Source organism: Gymnoscopelus braueri (assembly GCF_963280865.1).
Source record: "Gymnoscopelus braueri genome assembly, chromosome: 3".
NCBI lineage: Eukaryota > Metazoa > Chordata > Actinopteri > Myctophiformes > Myctophidae > Gymnoscopelus > Gymnoscopelus braueri.
The window spans coordinates 6,306,741-6,329,375 of NC_137612.1; the positions used below are offsets into that span (position 1 = coordinate 6,306,741).

At 41.4% G+C, this 22,635-nt stretch overlaps 1 protein-coding gene across 1 annotated transcript in view; it reads right to left on the reverse strand.

Annotated features, from left to right (window-relative positions):
* The window catches only part of LOC308082896 (uncharacterized protein), a gene marked incomplete at its 5' end in the record, with an annotated part of 44,473 nt that extends 22,076 nt beyond the window's left edge, over positions 1 to 22,397 (reverse strand). The window contains 19 exon segments of the mRNA XM_080424979.1: positions 1,761 to 1,828; positions 1,985 to 2,096; positions 2,812 to 2,984; positions 3,396 to 3,597; positions 3,866 to 3,979; positions 7,851 to 8,011; positions 9,267 to 9,406; positions 10,113 to 10,298; positions 11,175 to 11,356; positions 12,433 to 12,558; positions 14,157 to 14,325; positions 14,504 to 14,620; positions 15,743 to 15,880; positions 16,902 to 17,018; positions 17,310 to 17,472; positions 19,151 to 19,222; positions 19,224 to 19,250; positions 19,689 to 19,843; positions 22,284 to 22,397. Of these exon segments, the coding sequence (XP_080281105.1) occupies positions 1,761 to 1,828; positions 1,985 to 2,096; positions 2,812 to 2,984; positions 3,396 to 3,597; positions 3,866 to 3,979; positions 7,851 to 8,011; positions 9,267 to 9,406; positions 10,113 to 10,298; positions 11,175 to 11,356; positions 12,433 to 12,558; positions 14,157 to 14,325; positions 14,504 to 14,620; positions 15,743 to 15,880; positions 16,902 to 17,018; positions 17,310 to 17,472; positions 19,151 to 19,222; positions 19,224 to 19,250; positions 19,689 to 19,843; positions 22,284 to 22,397 (2,536 nt within the window).
* Positions 22,398 to 22,635: the final 238 nt, after the last annotated feature.

Sequence of the window (22,635 nt, forward strand, 5' to 3'; positions counted from 1 at the left end):
CGTGCCGCGTGCGGTAAGTGGATGTGAACCGTCCCGGTCCGTGCAGTGCATTGTGTAGTAGACCAGTGGTTCTCAACCTGTGGGTCGGGACACCCACATGAATTTTGGGCTGGTCTCCTCCAGATGACAGTGAAGTGACAATTTAAGGACTTTTAAGACCTTTTTAGTACTTCAAAAATGTTTTTTTAAATACATTTAAATAAAAACTGGTCAAACATTGGCCAAAGTCAAATATCAGAAAGAGGCAAACATTTTGAATATAGCCGATCTACAAGCTCACAACGCCGGCAAAGGGAGGAGTTGTGAGCTTATAGATCTATTTTCTATTTTCACAATATTTATCTGTGCAACCGAGTCAAACTAAATTGATCAAACCCACATTCCAAGTGCTCGTCAGGGTGGGGGGTCCCCAGTTCTTTTGGGGAGTCTGAATAGGTTGAGAACCAGTGGTGTAGTCGACAGTTGGCTAAATAAAATTGTGTAATAAATCATTAATAATTTATGAATTACATTCACAATTCATGTGTATCAGTATCACAAAAACGAGAAGGTCTATAGGCTGATGGCTAACCTTATATACCTTTTCAGATCCCTTTATGATTACATAATCAAACAAACCATTTATAGATGTATGTTAGTCTACCCAAAAGTCCCTCAAATTAATTTACACCTTCATAGAGAAATGTTTTCCAAATACAATTTCACATAGGCCTCACATGTTTGCAAAATGTTGACCTTGACCGTGATTGTGACTTTGACATTTGACCTTTTCAATTCAGAAGTCATCCCTTATGGGCAACCTACTGATCTGACCACGTTTCATGAAGGTCTGCCCATCCGTAGATATGGATATATACTTATATACAGTAGATTCATACTAAACAATGGTTATTATTGACTGAGTATTGGAGTCGAGTGTTTTCTTGTGAAGTAAAAACTTGCCAATGCAACACAAATAAGGTACGTTTTGCTTTTGTGACTGGGATTTTTATTTGGTATTACCAGACTCCAACCATACCCTTTCCAAAATTAGAATCTACAATTCACATACATTCACATTCCAAGGCTCTGAAGAACACTTAGAACAAATTGCGATCTGGGGCGACCCAATACCTGACAGTAACAAGTCCCTACAAGTTCTACAAATGCCTGCCCTTCTAAATCAGTAGTTCTCAAACCTTTTCGTGTCAAGGACCCCAAAACAAAAGTGTGTGTGTGTGTGTGTGTGTGTGTGTGTGTGTGTGTGTGTGTGTGTGTGTGTGTGTGTGTGTGTGTGTGTGTGTGTGTGTGTGTGTGTGTGTGTGTGTGTGTGTGTGTGTGTGTGTGTGTGTGTGTGTGTGTGTGTGTGTGTGTGTGTGTGTGTGTGTGTGTGTGTGTGTGTGTGTGCGCGCGCGTGTGTGCGTGTGCGCGTGTGCGCGCGCGTGCTTTCCCGGCTTTAATGGGCTAGAGCAGTGGTTTTCAAACTCGGGTCCAGGCACCATCTGGGTTCTTTGACAGGGTTCCAAATGGACCCTTACAGGTCTGTAACGCTGAGAGTTATGGGGGTCCTTGGGAGTCCTCTTAGTGTACAATTGCTGTTTACGTAAGCATAAAATGTTACAATTAAAGAATGACAATCATGAACATTTGTCCTATAAATCAGGAACCCGGTGTGTCCTGTCATTGAAACTATTACTGTACCTATTATTATCAGTAAGTCTTAAACAGGCCAGACACGACGTAATCTGAGGCATCTCCATCTATGAGGCCTGTTCCATTACTATGAACGAACCAGCACGGAATATTTACTCCATTCTTCACATCATTCCTATAGTCCTTCTGCCAGCCTCTGTGGACCAATGGAGAAAGAGACATTATTATATGGACTCAAATGTGTTAAAAAAAACTGTACAGTACATCGAAACAAAGACAAACACACACTTTTATCTGTACCAGATCTATAGAAATATTCATTCAGCCTATAGGATGAGACAGTCATGTGTACCTGGTCACATTGAGCTGCAGTCCCTTCACATACATGGTGGCATCAGGTTTCTCAGGGACCTCTCCTAGACGCAGGTCTCCCACCTCAAACTCAACCCCATGGTAAAACTGACCTGGAGAGCAGTCCACCATTGTAATGTATTTATTTAAAAGGGAATCATTGTGGACCTGGAGTTTATTCTCTATTATTCTGAAAGCATTTTGTAATGTTTCCATAAGTTATAACCATTAGTATGATAATCTATAACGATATACTAACAACTTAACTACACAATTACTGTACATCAAAGGGGGTCAATTATTTTGACAGCTTTTTTTTGTTCATACAGTGTGATTTGATAGGGGGGGGGGGGTGTATAATAGATGTTTCAGTGTACAGCATTGGTTCTCAAAGTGGGGTCCGGAGACCCCCAGGGGTCCTTGAGGGAGTTCCAGGGGGTCCCCAGCAAAATGATGGATAGTTAGGAACCAAATGGACCCTTATGGGACAAATGGATTCCATTTGTACACTCTCAGAGTTAAATTAATTGATTTTACAATATAAATTGGGGTCCCAGAGATAGAATGTCACTAAATGGGAGTCCGTAGCCCAATGCATGTCAAACTGGGGGTCCTTGAAATTTAAATGGTTGAGAATCACTGCTAGAGCGGTAAAAAAAATCTTCTCTTATAAGGGGTCCCTGGCATATCTTTTCAAATGGGGGTCCGCGGGCTAATAAGTGTCAATTTGGGGGTCCTTGACATGAAGAAGTTTTAGAACCACTGGTGTACAGTACATCTGAGATTCTATCCTGTCCTAGTGCTGCCCCCTAGTGTGTGATTGTGTACCTAGCAGGCCGTGAACAGACGGGGAGAGAAGATGGCTGTCCAGGGTGTAGAAACCCAGGTAGTCTTGGTGGTATGGGTGGCTCTTCCAGACCCGGTGTAACAGGACCACAAACGTCACAGAATCTTTCAGACTGACCATAAGGGTGCAGTCTTTGGTCAACAGGAGATCCATACTGGAGAAGGAGGTGCCAGGGCAGAGAGAACAAGAGGTATAGGGAGGCAGTGGGGAGGGAAGGAAGTGGGGAGGGAGAAAGGAGAGAAGGGAATGTTGATAGGGTGTACAACACCAGTCTGAATTTATGAATGACCAGAGAGCACCTGGAGTGCGCTCCCAGTATTTCTGAACGAACCTGTCAATGTGTATTGTAAATATGTATGCTTAATGACCTGTGGTACACGTTAGGCAAAACCCAGACATTGTAAGGAATTTGTAAAAGAAAAAAGAAACCTGGACAGATTTTAGGGACCCAAAAGGAGGACATGTCTGGGTAAAAGATGACGTTTGGTCACCCTCATTCAGCCTTAACTTTTAAATATCATATTGTGTACTTAGCGAGAAGGTACTCTAAAAAGCAATAACTTACTTGGGTCCTTTGAGGGCAGCTTTATCAGACCACAGTAACTTCACACGTTTTCCATCTTGTAGCACAGAGATGTCTTCAGTGGTCACCTCCAGTCTCACCCCGAGGGTCTTGTGAATGATGCCGAAACGTCCAAAGTAGGTGTTGATTTTACCATCGGGGGCAACTTTCTTATCTCCAATAGTCTGACCGTTGACTAAAATTCCTGAGGAAATCAAATTGGATTCAGTCACTCAGAGATGAAAACATATACATACAATTAAAGGATCCCCCAACTTGCCCTTTAACTCATACAAAATACAACACTATTCAAATGTATTGAGTATTCAAATCCACATCAATATTATGTCCAAATTAAGTGTGAAACTAAAATGAATGTCAGAATAATCATCAGAAGTTGTCCACTACAGTATCTTTGGCTCTGACAATGTGAATAATTAAAAAAACGAGAAGAGAATCATATTTTTAATCACCTGTGGTCGTGTCTCTAACCAGGTTGAAGATGGTGCCTGGTGTGTCGTTGATGTTGAAGCACAGTGCATCATCTCTCTTTGGAAGCTCTATCATGAAATGAGGATCTCCATCCACTGAAAGGACATTATCAAGGTGAGAGTTCAGTTATTATTGGACACTCAAAGTCCAGCTGCCAATACCTGAAGCTGGGCTATATATATATATATGTTAGCACTTGGGTATTTACCCCAATATGTGGGAGAAGAATTTGGACTTTGCCAAAGAGACGTTCCTGGTTAAACAAAATGGCATCCAGATTAAAAACAATTACATTGGAAGCATAAACCTTTATTATTCTGTTGGGTGGAAATGGAATGTTTCACCTTGTCTGTCTTCCATTTGTCGTTGCGCTGTAGAACGGAAATAGTGAAAAGATATTAGAAGATCAATGACAATGTAATATGGATTCAGTAGCTTTAATAGTACTCGTGTCATAACGGACACAAGACCACACAGTCAAGTGTCACACTTTTTTCCTTCCCATTCCATCTTCCCAGTGTTCCCAAATGTACGATAATTTTGCCATATCACAAAAAAAGTGAGTGAATTCACTAAATTCCCTGGCTGCTGCTTCAGGATCCGATTTGGCTTTTCAAAATAAGTCAGGAAATCAGTCAATCTGAGCCTAGATCTGTACTTGGAGGCATTAAAGGAGAATTTAGTTTTTGTATACACACAATAAAAATAAAAAAAAAGTCTCGCTAGACGAGATTGAAATCTCGAGATTTCAATCTCGTCTAGCGAGACTATAATTTTTTTGGACAGTGTTCTGTCACTATGAACGTCAGATCTCAGAAAAAGAAGAGGAAAAAAAAGCTATTAAAATATGTGATCTAACGCAAGGCCTATCCGCGCACGTTTTAAGCTGTGGCGGACCCAGGATGGAGTTATGAAAATGTAATACTGTACCATTCATCCTAAGATATCATAACATCATAGAAAAGGTGAGAAAAACTTAGTCCAAAATGTTCCTTTAAAAACACTGGTCGCGTCTCTCCAGTCCAGTTTCAGGCTTTTATTTGTGTGAGGTCCAGGAAGTTGCCTGCTTCTACGCAGCCTATGTGATGCATTTCTCATCTCTCATCTCGTACAGGAGTATCAAACAAGGTTGTTTCTTGAATGAATGATTTTTTTTGGTGAAATTACATATTTATACTTGTGATTTATCTTTTTTTGGCTGTGTACTAGTGTTCATTTTGACAGCAAATTTTGATTTAGTCTTAGTCTTTTGAATAACACGCCATTTAGTTTCAGTCCTATTTTAGTCTTCTGAAAATTGTTTAGTCTTAGTCTAGTCTTAGTCGACTACATACCATAACCGTAGTCTTTTAGTCTTAGTCGACAAAATGAACACTGCTGTGTACGATAGTTTTCTTTCAATTACGATAATTTTAAGCCTCCGGTACGATAATTTTAACGATTTCCCATCGGTCAACACTGCATGGTCCCTACCCTCAGTCATGGTCCCTACCCTCAGTCATGGTCCCTACCCTCATGGTCCCTACCCTCATGGTCCCTACCCTCAGTCAGTTTGTCAGCGAGGAAGAAATCATCCTCTCCATCCTCAGTCTGAGGCTTGGTGACAACCATGGAGGTCAGTGGAGTGACAAAGTTGTACCGCAGCGACATCTCAAGAGCCTTGGCCGTGGCGTTGCCTTTTTCCTCCGGCGTACCGGTCTTACTGGAAAAAAAGAAAAGAAAAACTGTATTCATAATATACTTCTTCCTACTTACTACACCTGGTAGGAGTACTCAAATTCTTTACTTAAGTAAAAGTACCAATACTGCAATATGGAAATACTCTGTTACAAGTAAAAGTCCAGAATTAAAAATGTTCTCGAGTAAAAGTGCAAAGGTATTGGCATCAAAATGTAATTAAAGTACCAAAAGTAAAAGTACTAAATTGTTTGAAAATAGCAGATCTACAAGCTCACAGCGCGTCGCGATGCGACGCGTTTTGAGCTTTTAGATCGGCTATTTTCAAATAGCCTATGTATAAAATAGGGCTGAAGTGGTTAATGTATGTTTTATAATATAATAATTTATATCTGAAAAGTAACTAGTAACTAAAGTTTTCAAATAATTGTAGTGGAGTAAAAGTACAGTATTTTCCTATGAGATGTAGTGGAGTAGAAGTAAAAGCACTGAAAATTGGAAATACTCCAATAAAGTAAAAGTACCTCAAAACTGTACTTAACTCTCTCAGTGCCACGCCCCGAGATATCCCGAGTTTTTCCCGAGTACCCTCCGTGTCAGCACGAGAAATCCCGAGTTTTTACTTTTGACTGTGGTCGCGCTATACTGTTTATTTTTCATGATCACTTTCGCTTCCTGACTCCTTCAGACTCATTGGGTTCCGGTTTCATGACGCAGATTCCGTTTCCGGTTCTCATTTTTTTCCCGCGGTCATTTTCGGCCAGAATAGGGAAAGTCACGGTTTTTCACACGGTATAAAAAGCGAACGGAGAGGTCCACGTCTACTCTCTTTGGTCTGGGTGACGATCAGTCATCGTAGTCGTGTATCGCATCGTAATTTAGCCCGATCAACGATTGTCGAAAATGTCAACATCCGGTTATGACCGGATATGACGTGAGCCTGTTTGGGAGGGGGCGAGTGAGCCAGCGAGGTCATCAATGTGTCGATTTGTTGCTCTCTACTGGTAGAACTGTATTATGGGTTTAAAAACCCAATCAGATCATTTATTTGAATGAAAATTTACAAAATTTAAAAAAAAAAATTTCCCCCAGTGCCGCAAATTGCTGGCACTGGGGGAGTACTTTATGAAAAGTCTCGCTAGACGAGATTTCAATCTCGAGATTTCAATCTCGTCTAGCGAGACTATAATTTTTTTGGACAGTGTTCTGTCACTATGAACGTCAGATCTCAGAAAAAGAAGAGGAAAAAAAAGCTATTAAAATATGTGATCTAACGCAAGGCCTATCCGCGCACGTTTTAAGCTGTGGCGGACCCAGGATGGAGTTATGAAAATGTAATACTGTACCATTCATCCTAAGATATCATAACATCATAGAAAAGGTGAGAAAAACTTAGTCCAAAATGTTCCTTTAAAAACACTGGTCGCGTCTCTCCAGTCCAGTTTCAGGCTTTTATTTGTGTGAGGTCCAGGAAGTTGCCTGCTTCTACGCAGCCTATGTGATGCATTTCTCATCTCTCATCTCGTACAGGAGTATCAAACAAGGTTGTTTCTTGAATGAATGATTTTTTTTGGTGAAATTACATATTTATACTTGTGATTTATCTTTTTTTGGCTGTGTACTAGTGTTCATTTTGACAGCAAATTTTTATTTAGTCTTAGTCTTTTGAATAACACGCCATTTAGTTTCAGTCCTATTTTAGTCTTCTGAAAATTGTTTAGTCTTAGTCTAGTCTTAGTCGACTACATACCATAACCGTAGTCTTTTAGTCTTAGTCGACAAAATGAACACTGCTGTGTACGATAGTTTTCTTTCATTTACGATAATTTTAAGCCTCCGGTACGATAATTTTAACGATTTCCCATCGGTCAACACTGCATGGTCCCTACCCTCAGTCATGGTCCCTACCCTCAGTCATGGTCCCTACCCTCATGGTCCCTACCCTCATGGTCCCTACCCTCAGTCAGTTTGTCAGCGAGGAAGAAATCATCCTCTCCATCCTCAGTCTGAGGCTTGGTTTTAGTCTTATTTTAGTCTTCTGAAAATTGTTTAGTCTTAGTCTAGTCTTAGTCGACTACATACCATAACCGTAGTCTTTTAGTCTTAGTCGACAAAATGAACACTGCTGTGTACGATAGTTTTCTTTCAATTACGATAATTTTAAGCCTCCGGTACGATAATTTTAACGATTTCCCATCGGTCAACACTGCATGGTCCCTACCCTCAGTCATGGTCCCTACCCTCAGTCATGGTCCCTACCCTCATGGTCCCTACCCTCATGGTCCCTACCCTCAGTCAGTTTGTCAGCGAGGAAGAAATCATCCTCTCCATCCTCAGTCTGAGGCTTGGTGACAACCATGGAGGTCAGTGGAGTGACAAAGTTGTACCGCAGCGACATCTCAAGAGCCTTGGCCGTGGCGTTGCCTTTTTCCTCCGGCGTACCGGTCTTACTGGAAAAAAAGAAAAGAAAAACTGTATTCATAATATACTTCTTCCTACTTACTACACCTGGTAGGAGTACTCAAATTCTTTACTTAAGTAAAAGTACCAATACTGCAATATGGAAATACTCTGTTACAAGTAAAAGTCCAGAATTAAAAATGTTCTCGAGTAAAAGTGCAAAGGTATTGGCATCAAAATGTAATTAAAGTACCAAAAGTAAAAGTACTAAATTGTTAGAAAATAGCAGATCTACAAGCTCACAGCGCGTCGCGATGCGACGCGTTTTTAGTTTGTAGATCGGCTATTTTCAAATAGCCTATGTATAAAATAGGGCTGAAGTGGTTAATGTATGTTTTATAATATAATAATTTATATCTGAAAAGTAACTAGTAACTAAAGTTTTCAAATAATTGTAGTGGAGTAAAAGTACAGTATTTTCCTATGAGATGTAGTGGAGTAGAAGTAAAAGCACAGAAAATTGGAAATACTCCAATAAAGTAAAAGTACCTCAAAACTGTACTTAACTCTCTCAGTGCCACGCCCCGAGATATCCCGAGTTTTTCCCGAGTACCCTCCGTGCCAGCACGAGAAATCCCGAGTTTTTACTTTTGACTGTGGTCGCGCTATACTGTTTATTTTTCATGATCACTTTCGCTTCCTGACTCCTTCAGACTCATTGGGTTCCGGTTTCATGACGCAGATTCCGTTTCCGGTTCTCATTTTTTTCCCGCGGTCATTTTCGGCCAGAATAGGGAAAGTCACGGTTTTTCACACGGTATAAAAAGCGAACGGAGAGGTCCACGTCTACTCTCTTTGGTCTGGGTGACGATCAGTCATCGTAGTCGTGTATCGCATCGTAATTTAGCCCGATCAACGATTGTCGAAAATGTCAACATCCGGTTATGACCGGATATGACGTGAGCCTGTTTGGGAGGGGGCGAGTGAGCCAGCGAGGTCATCAATGTGTCGATTTGTTGCTCTCTACTGGTAGAACTGTATTATGGGTTTAAAAACCCAATCAGATCATTTATTTGAATGAAAATTTACAAAATTAAAAAATATTTTTTTCCCCCAGTACCGCAAATTGCTGGCACTGGGGGAGTACTTTATGAAAATACTCTTGGCACTGAAAGAGTTAAGGACAGTACTTGAGTAAATGTACTTAGTCACTTTACACCACTGCGTTCTTCCTACACTGTAAGCAATCCAGAGCCTCAAAGTCCTGACAGAGCAGCTATATAGCTAGAGATGATTCAAACAGACCTCTGCTCCAGTAGCTGTTGGATGGTGATGTAGGCCCACATGCGTTCTGTGAAGTCCCCAAAGATGTACTCCTTCTCTGGGTAGATAACGTTCCAATCTGTGGCGGCTGCCTGGCCCTGCACCTGAAAGTCCTCATCAGACTATAGAGAAAGAGAAGAGAGTAAACGGGTTAGGGGCACCGTGCTTTATCATCTAAAGCAGGGCGGGGCAACTTTGATGATGTAGAGGGCCACTATATTTCCACACTCACTCCAGAGGGGCCACATTGCATATACTGTCGGGCAGACATCTCTTATCTCCGTATTTTAACCTTTTTCGTAAATGAATGCCAATGAATGCCATTCTATGTCACACAAAAGTAGCAAAAATAGCCGATCTACAAGCTCAAAACGCGTTGCACTGCGACGCGTTTTGAGCTTGTAGATCTGCTATTTTTGTTATTTTTGAATTGGAATTCAGATTTTTTTTTTGCTATGTTTGAATTGGAATCCTGAAAAGTATAATCTTGATTTAATTTCAAATGCATATACTTATGTTAACTTTTTGAACTTAAATACAAATACATTGGATGTAAAAAAGATAATAGCATTGTAATACTAGTCATTAAACTACTACTAATATAGACAGAAGTAATTGAAGCGGGTCGTGTTTGCATGTTTGGAATTGTAACAGCTGAAATCAATAATATATCAGTATTCTGATATTAACCTGCGGGCCGCATTAAGTGAAGGTGGGGGCATTAAGTGAAGGTGGGGGCATTAAGTGAAGGTGGGGGCCGCATGTGGCCGCCAGTTGCCCATATATGATCTAAAGTAAGAGACTACGGTAGCTACTCCTCTGTCTCACCCCCTTGGCGAACACTTCCACCATGAAGTTATCCATGTCATTGTCACTCAGTCGTCCGGCCACCACGATCTCTGAGCCGTTGAACAGCTGAGTGAAGTGGCTGTTGGTCAGGGACTCTACGGTGTTGTCAGGGTAACGCATGTCCACCTCTAAGAGTAGAGTATTGGCCACCTCCTCATAGAAACCCTGGGAAAGATAATAATAATTATGATAATAATAATAATAATATTAAATAATCTTTATTCAAATATCACTTTTCCAGACAGAGATGAAAAAGTACATGCAAAACCAGTAAATAGTTACTTTTACAATAGGATGAGGCTGGCTAGAATCAAGCCATGCAAGTCCCCGCTGGTCAGTGCTGGAAAAAGTACTCAAATGTTTTACTTAAGTAAAAGTATCAATACTACAATGTAGAAGTACTCTGTTACAAGTGAAAGTCCGGAATTGAAAATGTACTTGAGTAGAAGTACAAAATGATAAAGTAGGGTATGCTCCAGGAGGGGCGGGATGATTTGATTGACAAGCTACACAACCAATAGCATTCATTCCCCGCCCCCGCTCTTGATTGACAAGCTACCCAACCAATAGCATTCATTTCCGGTTGCGTAGGATATGCCGCAGCAGCAGTGCCAGTGTCACACAGGTGGCTACCCCAATCATCTCCCGATATATATGGTATGGAACATCTTGATCTAAATCTGTTCAATTAGATTTTCTTTACAGCCACATTTTCTTGTATATTTAATAGCAAATAGATAGGTGTCAATGCTTACTAGGAATACAGGATAGGTGGGCACAATAGGGACATCTAGGCACCTCGGTGTAAAATTGGCTATTGAAGTATCTACATATAAATGCATTTTAGTGGCCACTTTTCTTCTTCTTTTTTTACACTTTAACGGGAATTCCCGGGAAGCCCGGGAAAAGGTCTGAAAATTCCCGGGAACTAAAATTTGCTATTTCCCGGAAAATATTAAACCCTAGTCTGTAGAGTCTATTGGCGTAACGCTGTCCGTACTTTTTTACTGTCTATGATGATCACACCCTCCCTTACTGCACCTGGAGTTGGGCGGTCGCATCTGAGGCCTCGTAGATTCTGCGGGCCAGGCCCTTGTTTTGTTGGGCCATCACATCCAGAAAGGAGTAATCCACATCGTCCCAGAATCCCAGACAGAAGAGAGACATTTTTCCGTCAATAGCTTCGCGGACATTTGCTTGGATCGTTGGGAGGTCAGTTTCTCCTGTAGGTAAATATACGGTACATATATGTTGTACATATACAGTATACTGTATGTAGAATATAACGAACACAAATATTTATAGTACAATGGTACCTTCCATCCTATCACTGACAGGACCACAAACATTTTTTCAGAATACACTACAGGAGGTTAGCTCCCACACATTTGCAAAGATGGAACAAATTACACATAGTCAATAATAGCTTACATGCATTCTCAAAAACACACAGACACAGATTCAGGAGTATATAAGTTTATACAATGTTATAGCTAGATACAAAATTACCTGAAATATTTGTTACAGGGCTCATTAAATCATGTGCTCTGTAGCACACAGTTCAATATAGTAAATACACCTATACTCAGGGATGCGTATAATGTGCCCCAACTACAGTACTGTATATGCAGTCTTCTGCGTGCCACAACTCTGCACAGACTTGCCAAAAAATGCAAATAAACAGCTTATATTTGGAAACATCAGCTTTGTCAGTCTTTGCTCTTGTATTCATTCTTTCAAATTAATTGGCCAACCCGGTGAGATAAAAAATGGACGTGGACAGACACAAAGACAGTTTTCTAAATGTTAAAGTATTCGTACACCCCTTGGTGGCAGAGGGCATTTTAGAACCCAGGCGCGCGAGTGCATGCGTGCCAAGTTTTTGGCGTTTTTTTTTTACCAGGTTGCCAAACCTGGTCTAAATCTACACTCGCTAGTCCTGACTTGTTTGCTAGTCCTGACTTTTGCGTGACTTTTTCCTCATTGGCTGGTCCTTGAGGGCTCAATGTCCTCTCAGAATATGGGATCTAAAGACGACCCGCAATACTGTGTTCGGCCACTGTATGTATGTCTATGAACTGTGGCGCTGTTCCTCATTTGGCCTTTCAACGTTGCCATATAGTGAGAGAAATAAGCAACCATATGGGATCTAAAAACGTTGCCATGTTTAGTGAGAGAAATAAGCAACCTGGTATAATATTTTCTTAAATATCTTTAATTCGGTTAATTCGGTGCTACCTTTTGTTAAGCTTCAGGGATCAGTCCTTTAATTGTATGACATTTCAAACGTTGAGCTCACCCTCATTTGGCATTCCATCGGTCATGAAGATAATCATGTCGAAACTCCTTTCTGGGAGGTTGTTGTCTTGCCTGCCTTTCACCAACATGTTCACAGCAGCCAGTACTGCTGCATTGATATTGGTCACTGGAAGGGGAAACCACACAGTCAACGGTGTGCAATGATATTAAGTCAAATTCAACTGTTTCTTTGCTTTCAAACATTATCCATCATCCATATTAGGATGTGAACAAGGACAAAGATGGGACTTAGTATTTATTTATTTTTGTAAGCATTTTCCCTTTTTCTCCCCATTCTAGTTGATTGCCACACACACTTGTGTAATCTTGTCACTGCTGACCCCTACTGGTTGGTCTTCGGACTGGATGGCATTGGAACCACATGCCTCCTCCCAGGGCCGGTTCTGGGCTGATCAGCGCCCTAGGCGAGATGCGCCCCCCGCACGCGTGCGCTTCGCGGTTTCTGGGCGAATTTTTTTCTGTTTTTGGCTACTTTATTTCGGTTTTAGGGTTAGGGTTAGGGCAGAGTCCTGCAACGGGCCGGGTACCCGCGGATACCCGACGGGCCCGCGTTTGACGGGTGAAAACGGGTGAAAACTTTACTTTGATAAGATCACGGGTACGGGCACGGGCGGTACTGAACTAATCGCGGGCGGGTATCATTTTATTGTGAAAATCAGAGAGCACTGTTTCCGCCCAAACAACGTCACTTGTGTAACTTAACACAGCACAACTGCATGGAGCATGCTGGTCAGTTATCTTAACTCACAAAAACACATTGAACATCCTGTTAAACCTTCAAATTAAAACTATCTGCTGACGTAAACAACGACACATGTGTGCTGCGTAGATGCGCGTTCGCGCGTGGCTTAAGCTCGCTCCTCCGTCTTCACTTGATTTCTGTACAAACCTGACCACTGAATGTAGCGCTGTTGTTGAAGGCTGCTATCTTTTTCAACACACTTTTGAATAGGATTTACATTTTACACGGGTAAACGGGCGGACAACGGGTCGTTTATTTGACGGGCGGGGCGGGTCTGGTTCGTATTTTGAAATAATCACGGGTGACGGGTCGGTCTACGGATCTGAGTATTGACGGGCGGGGCGGGCGCGGGTTCTCAAAATTGGACCCGTGCAGGACTCTGGGTTAGGGTTATGTTATTTAATTCGTATTTTTGCCTGATTTTACCGTTTTTCCCCCCCCGACTTTTTTTTGCCGCCTCTCCAAACTGCCGCTCTAGGCGGCCGCCTAGGTCGCCTGTATGGACGCGCCGGCCCTGCCTCCTCCTCCGATACACATGAAATCTCCTGCCGCTTTTAACACATCGGGTGCCAAACACGGTCGGAACCGTGTTTTCAGTCTTTTTTTTTTTTTTTTTTTTTTCCCACAGGGGAGGGGCTGGAGCAGCTCTGGAATCACCCACGGTGATTCTGAGAAGGAAGGGCCTTATAGATCACCGTGCCAAAAACATGGCTCCCCATCCGCTTCCGTTCTATCTCCTTCTCTAAAACCCCTATAACTCCGAAGCGTGAAAGATGTTATCGTTCCAGGCGTTAGCCAGGACCATCGTGCAAAATGCACGCATGCTTTGTTTCACATGGATTGCTCGGCGTGGAGTCTACAGCTTAAACAGCGCCGCGCAGCTCAACGGTGAGATTTCTGGCACCGAACGTAATCTGTTATTATAAAATTCTGGCACCGAATGTGTTAACCTGCATGCTTACTTCCTTCGGTTTCTATCCCTCTGGTGAATGTCAGGGCTTCGGCCACATTTTCCTTGCTGGCCTTAATGAGAGATTCTTTCCAGAATTGAATCCTATTATCAAACAGGATGATGGCAAAGTAGTCGTCCTCGTGCAGGTCCTGGAGGATGGCCAGCATTGCCTCACGTGTCTGCACAGGGTAACAAGCAGTGGTGGAAAAAGTACTACATTTTTTTTACTTAAGTAAAAGTATCAATACTGCAATGTAGAAATACTCTGTTAAAAGTAAAAATACCCAAAAATGGTACATACTGGAGACATTTTTTCTCTCACACACTCACTGTCTCACATACTTTACACTTTCTCACCTGCCTTATTGCAGTTCCAGACATGGATCCACTGACGTCGATCACAAACACCACGTTCTTTGGAACTCTGGGTAAGTCAGGAGGTGCAAAGAAGTGGACGAAGTATCCATTCACCATCTGAGGGGAAAAAAAGACACCTGTACTGTATACTCAGAAAGCAGTGACGGAAAGGGAGAACTGTAACTATACGCAGTGGTGGAAAAAGTACTCAAAGGTTTTACTTAAGTAAAAGTATCAATATTGCAATGTAGAAATACTCCGTTACAAGTAAAAGTCCGGAATTCAAAATTTAGTTTAGTAAAAGTACAAAAGTATTGGTATCAAAATGTACTTAAAGTACCACAAGTAGAAAGTACTCATTACGCAGAATGTCCCATTTCAAATGTTTTGGAAATGCGACGCATTGTGAGCTTGTAGATCGGCTATTTTCAAATGGCCGAAATGTACACAGGGCTGAAGTGGTTAATGTATGTTTTGTAATAATAATCCAAATCTACAAAGTAACTAGTATAACTAAAGTTTTCAAATAATTGCAGTGGAGTAAAAGTACAATATTTGCCTCAGAGATGTAGTGGAGTAGAAGTAAAAGTACTGAACATTGGAAATACTCCAGTAAAGTAAAAGTACCTCAAAATCATACTTAAGTACAGTACTTGAGTAAATGTACTTAGTTACTTTACGCCCCTGGAGAATAGAAACAATTAATCTCTCAAGAACAGATTCTGCTCTGCGTAGGAATCTGTCGTGAAGGTTCGTCATAACATGTACGCACTGGGCTACAAGTGGGCGTGCCTTCAGATCAGGAAGCAGGCCGCGCTTTACCCAATCAAATGTAGTGGGCGGGATTCACGTGTCCGTCGATCCTTCCCCCTCGAAACAAACCCAAACTAATTTAACAATAGCGTCCGCGGAGCAGACAAAACCACGGAAAGATATTCACATTTTAACTTGTTCTTTCATCATAGAAACAAGTGGGCTTATAACCAAAACGATCCATGTTCTCTGGGAGAAGTGGTGTTAGTGTTCCGTGTAGAAATATTGTTAGTGGGAATGAAAACATAGTGGCACCACCGGAAGTGAAAGGCTGAAGGCAGACCAAAACCCCGGTTTCCTTGCGCACGGGTGCTACGTTGTCATTGTCCCAGAGCCAAGATGAGATAGTACAAACAGCAGAGGGCGCTGTTTTTCATTCTCATCTTGGCTCTGGGTTCCCAGATTGAGAAACAATAGACAGCTGACCTGAACGTCCCCTAGGCTCGTGGCCCGTTTCACGTCGTACTTGATGATGAAATCTCCATCGATCAGAGTTCCATCACAGCCTGGACACTCTGGCTGTGACCTCTGCTGCTCCAGTGTCGGTGAGAAGGAGATGTGTGCCTGCGAGAAGAACAGTGGTGGAAAAAAGTACTCAAATGTTTTACTTAAGTAAAAGTATCAATACTGCAATGTAGAAGTACTACTCTGTTACAAGTAAAGGTCCAGAATTCAAAATTTACTTGAGTAAAAGTACAAAAGTATTGGCATCAAAAATGTACTTAAAGTACCAAAAGTAAAAGTACTAAAATGTTTGAAAATAGCAGATCTACAAGCTCACATCGACGCGTTGTGAGCTACTGTAGTAGATCGGCTATTTTGAAATAGCCTTGGTATAGAATAGGGCTTAAGTGGTTTATATATGTTTTATAATGTAATAAATGATGATTTATATCTGCAAAGTAACTAGTAGCTAAAGGTTTCAAATAATTGTAGTGGAGTAAAAGTATAATATTTGCCTCTGAGATGTAGTGGAGTAGAAGTAAAAGCATTGAAAATTTGAAATACTCCAGTAAAGTAAAAAATACCTCTAAATTGTACTTAAGTACTGTACTTGAGTAAATGTACTTAGTTTACTTTATACCACTGCATCTGACATGTCTAATAGAAGACAAGAGGGTGAAGCGCTGCTGGTTGTGTTATTGCCACATGCTGTGCTATTTAGATGGTTCAAGTGTGCTGCAGTTTGTCGCTGGAATAAAGTATTAATTGTCAAGCGAGATTGTAAACAGCAGGATTCCTTCAATAAATCCAAGGCTCACTGTAGTTTTATGGGAAAAATTGTTAAAATTGCCTTTATTTTTGGTGACAGATTTAAGAAACAACCTAAATGTTGAGGCCTTGGTGGTCATCAGGGTAGTTTGTCAGTAATGAGTTGCCCACTTACTCATTACTTCTTCTTTCTACAAAACGACAGAGTGTGCCTTGGATTTATGGAATATTTAATTATTTAATTATAGGGAAGATGGGCATGTTATTCAACAGGGTAGGGTAGAGGATACACAAAGATGAATGTGAGAGATGAATGAAACGAGCTGTCCGAAGAACCTTTAATGAGAATGTAGAGCCTTTTTTAGCCCTCTACCTTTTTGTCTGTGACGGTTTTCTCCACCAGAGGGAGCAGCTCATTAAGATTAGATAAGAAGGTTCCATGGGCATCAACATGTGCAATACCCTGTGGCTCATAGATATCTGCCACAATCTGTGCAAAGTGAGACACAAACACACACAAAGTGAGATTAGCCTTTCATTAAAGGACCCACTTCACCCATTTTCAACTTATATTATTCATATAATTGGTCCTCACTAATGCTCAGTCGAATCAGAGTCTGGATTTCCAGGCTAGGTTTCTGAACTGTCCACAGCACCACAGTGAGATAGTGAGTAGCTGGAAATTGTGACATCTTATAGTGAGCATTAGTGACGACCAGATAAGGTTGAAAATGGGTGAAGTGTTCCTTTAAAAAGTGTGTGATGTGCATGGAGATCCAACCTGAAAGTTCCGGACAAGCTGCTTGGGTTTGACCCGGGTCAGGATCTCATATTGGCCTAGTTTCCTCTTAAGAAGCTCCTCATAGGTCAGAATGAATTTCACGTTGCTATTGGCAGCAATGTTTACTGACACAGAGAACTTCTCCATTTTTATTCCAGAGGCCCTAGAACACAGACAAACCAAAAAATAATGAATAAAAGAATGATTGGGAATACAGTGTGTAAGTACCATGCGATGCGAGAGTGCGGTCTAGCCAACAACACCAACTCGGGACCCCTCAATAGCTGGCCTAGAAAAAAACTAAATAAAAACTAACCTATGGTGACTAAAACTAAGACTAAATGTATTGAAAATTTCGTCAACAAATAAAAACTAGACTAAAATGTTGGAGGGACTAGTGGAGAAGAGATCCAGTAGAACTAAAATACAAGTCATTTTATGTTTCCCAATATGCGTTGTGAGCGGCTATTTTCAGAGTGCAACCAAGTGTAAAATCAGGCATTACGACGCCATCAAGGCACCGCCAACATACATGTTAGTCGACTAAATCAACTGTAGATTTAGTCGACTTCGACTATAATCTTATGATATTTAGTCGACTAAAGCTAGACGAAAAACTAAAACATTTCAGATGATTAAAATATGACTAAACTAAATGGAATTTTATTCTGCCTGCCAGCCTCATCCTTCTCTCTCTGACCTCGTCCTGTGACCTGTGTTAGGTCCCCGTAGAGGACATAATTTCCGATGTGGTCCGTCCATGTGACACCTAGTGCTATTCGTATAGCATTCTTGTGTAGACTCTATATCCAGGGCCCTTTCCTGTTGTGCGGTCCCATACAGCAACACTGACTCCACTTTAGTTACACACAGCCACCTCTTGAGGTCTTCCTCCATGTCATATATTCTACACTCTCCTCATCCCATGCAGAGCATTCCAGGCAAATGCCCGCTGGACCGTCAGGTCCTGTTCCGTTGTAGCAGTCCAGGCCCGGAGATATCTGAAGTCCTCGACTATACCTCGAGCGCCATCCCGTCGGCAGTGGCAATGGTTTTGTCCTTCGTGTTAAAGGGATATTTCACTTTCAAATAAACTTTGGGTCATTTTATCGTCTACTCAGGCTTTTGTGAACCCCCCAGACTGTTTTTAAGTTGCTTGATTCAGTATTTAGATATTTGATATTAATTTTATCAGACACGCCCACTTCCTATACAAACCCATTGTAACTTCAAACTACATTTTTAACATGTTAGATTCATCAAAAATACCCGTCCTTGGTTCTGGTGACTCACCCTGCCCTCCTAATACGCAAGGGGGCCGTGTTTTTTCGATTCCTTTTTTCATTTATTTTAAATATTTTTTTGGAAAATGAAAAAAAATTAAATATAATAAAAAATATATATAAAATCAATGAAAAAAGTTATCGTAAAAACACGGCCCCCTTGCGTATTAGGAGGGCAGGGTGAGTCACCAGAACCAAGGATGGGTGTTTTTGATGAATCTAACATGTTAAAAATGGAGTTTGAAATTACAATGGGTTTGTATAGGAAGGGGGCGTGTCTGATAACATTTATATCAAAATATCTAAATACTAAATCAAGCAACTTAAAAACAGTCTGGGGGGTTCACAAAAGCCTGATTAGACGATAAAATGACCCAAAGTTTTTATGAAAGTGAAATATCCCTTTAACTGTCAATACTGTCAAGGCCGATCTTCCTGCACTCCATTTCTACTGTCAGTAGGAGTTCCCTTCCTTTCTCTGCTGTATCCGACACTAGGGAAATGTCATCTGCTATAGCTATTTCAAGCCCTCTCCCAGTAACATGCCCTGAGACTTACCTGACCAGTCCAGCAGTCTGTCCTGATGAGACAGCTTTGTCATACTGCTTCTTGGCTTTCTCCTTCTCTTTGACCAACATACATCTGATTATCAATTTCCCTGAAAAGCAAATAGAGTTAGAACGCAACCGGGGTTTATCACTAATAGTTGTCATTTAAAATTCAAAAAAGGCATATGAGCTTTGCAGTGGTGGAAAAAGTACTACAATGTTTTACTTAAGTAAAAGTATCAATACTGCAATATAGAAATACTCTGTTACAAGTAAAAGTCCGGAATTCAAAATGTACTTGAGTAAAAGTACAAAAGTAGTGGTGTCAAAGTGTACTTAAAATACCAAAAGTGAAAGTACTCATTATGTATTGGAAATTGTAAATACTCCAGTGAAGTAAAAACACCTCAAAATTGTACTCAAGCACAGTACTTGAGTAAATGTACTTAGTTACTTTACACCACTGGAGCTTTGGAACATTGGATACAGAGGCAGACACGGGTTCTAAACACACAGACAGTAAGAAGAGACAGAGAGATGGCACTGACATGCTGAAGTTGGTGATGAAGGCGGTCTTGGGCAGCTCCACCTCGTAGAAGATCTCCTGTGAGGAGTTGGCCTTGTTCAGAGCAGTGGAGGTCATGACGGTGTGAGCGAAACGAGACGCTACGGTACAGTCCACTGTAACACTGTCCACCTCCACCTGAGAGAGAGAGAGAGAGAGAGAGAGAGAGAGAGAGAGATGGGGGGAATGATGGGAGACGAAGAATACAGCTCAAAAAGTGTCCGTTGGGCACTCGGGTGACGCAGTGGTAAAATCCCTGCCCACCACCACAGAGGTTGTGGGTTCGAATCCACCCTGGTGCATCCGGCTTTGTCGGGCGTCTACACACAAACACAATTGTCCCGTGTTCTGGGGAGGGAAGCCGGGCGGGGAGGCTGATATCGGTCATAGTCCATATTCACACGGTGGCCATTTTGGAATTTAACATTGCGTTGCTGTGGCAACTGGGGTGGCAACTGGGGTGGCATTTCATTGACTTAATGGCAATATGGCCGCCGTGTGAATATGGTCTATTGCACGTACTCATACAGGCTGGGGTTAGCCTGATTATCAGACTGAAGCTGCGTGGAGCTTCAGTCTGACATTGTCACATTGGCTCCATGTGTCGGCGATTACAAGGGGGAGGGGATTAGAAATTCCCTAAACCAATCCTAAGGGATCCCCACGCCCACCTCCGACTCTCATTGGACAGTACATTTTGTACCGGAGAAGTCCTAGGTTCACATTTACGACACCGGACCAAGAGGCGGTCCACTCAAGAGAGTGGGCGGGGTCTATGGTCTGGAACCAGGCTAGGCTGGGGGGCGGCATCTGTCAGCGGGGAGTGTTGGGCGGGAGGAGTAGAACGAAGGCTCTGCGTCCTCCTGGTGGGGGCTCCTCACTGGCAGGTAGGTGAGTCAGTAGGATACGACAGCAGTGACAACACATAAATGTGTGTGGGGAGGAATCAATTGGCATAACGACTACATTGGGGATAAAAAGGGGGTAAAAAAATAATTGTCTACTCTAAATTTAAGAAAAAAAAGAAAAAAAAAGTGTCTGTTGACATTCAACACTGTCCACAGACAAACTTGATTTAGTTTCTCACCTCTATGTTGTTTGTACTTCTTTTCTGCAATAAAAAGATGAAGAGACACTCATCATGGGACTCATTAACTGGGATAAAATACAGTATGAGTAGGCCACTATATGAGTAGGTCTAACTTGAGGAGTTTACAAAGTTTGCAGTGAAGCAGGCATCTTCAATCACTTATTAAAGTGAGTAATGTGAATCATTTAGTATCATTAAAATAAGTATTTAGTTTACCAAAATGTTTTTTTTTTAAACTCACTGTTTAAAAATAAAAAACATTTTGGTAAACTAAATACTTATTTTAATAATAATGATAATGATAAAGTAATGATAAAGATGATAAATAACAATGTCAAAATGTGTAAGCAGTGAATTTCCAACATCATGAAGTAGTTATTCCAACAATTTCATTTCAACCATACCTTAAGTAACCTGGTGGCATCCTGTGTCTCCTGGAATTCACATAGAAATGAGTATTAACTCTTTGACTGCGGACGACGCGATAACGCGTCAAGTGCTACTTTGTCCAGTTGGCCGTCGACGCGCTCGACGCGCTGGACGCGCGTTCATTGTTTAATCTCTGATTGCGCTATGCTGCTTAATATTCAATGTTATTCTCGAGTTCCACTTACTTCACGGACATCTGCATCCGGTTTCATGACCTGGATTCCGTTTCCGGTTTTTGATTCTTTTCCCCAGTCATTTTCGTCCAAAATAGGTAAATAAACGGTCTTTCACACGGTATGACGGACAAACGGACAGTTTCTCTTCTATAATCTATGGTCTGGGTGACGATCAGTCATCGCCGTCGTATATCACAACGTAATTTTCGCCGATCAAAACAATGGGGGGGACGTCACATCCGTTTTCATGTTTTTCCTTGTCTAATCTATGAAGAAGGGTGAGAGAGACCCAACGACATGATCAAAGCTGTCATGTGCTGCGCTCTAGTGGCGGATTTGTGCTGGGTCTTTACATTATGTGTCCTTAAATTATTTTCATGAGAAAAATTCAAAATATAAAAATAAAAAAACACGAAAATTGCTGGCACTGGGGGAGTACTTTATGAAAATACTCTGGCAGTCAAAGAGTTAAAATAGAGGCTACAAAGCAATGCAAGTCACTCACATATATAATCACTCTTTTCATGCATACACAGAGGAGAGAAAGAGAAGAAGGTAAAAAAGGCTATTTTCAAATAGCCTTTGTATAAAATAGGGCTAAAGTGGTTAATGTATGTTTTATAATATAATAATTTATCTGTCTGCAAAGTAACTAGTAACTAAAGTTTTCAAATAATCGTAGTGGATTAAAAGTACAATATTTGCCTCTGAGATGTAGTGGAGTAGAAGTAAAAGTATTGAAAATGGGAAATACTCCAGTAAAGTATATATTCCTCAAAAGTGTACTTAAGTACAGGTACTTGAGTAAATGTACTTAGTTACTTTACACCACTGAAATTCAACTACAAAATAAGCAGAAGGAGAAGAGAAGCAGTGTTGTTACCTGTATGGCAGCAGCGTCATTGCGGGAGATAACGAAAGCTCCCTGGGCCTGGCTGAGAAGCCAGATGCAGAGACAGCACCACCACAGCAGCACAACACTCCTCAACCTAGACATGACTAAACTCCACTAAACACTCACTCACTTCATTGCTTAGAAGAGAGAGCCCAATGTCCCTGCCCAGGAGGAGGGCTCAAAATGTGTGTGTTGTGTCGAAAACATATTGACCAAAAGACCTGACATAACCTAATGCCCCAATTACTGTAGCATCCAGGCTTGGAAATGTGTTAATGTACAAGCGTACAATAACGCCCTTTTCCTTGAACAAAAATGTAACTGAAATGTATCATTGTAG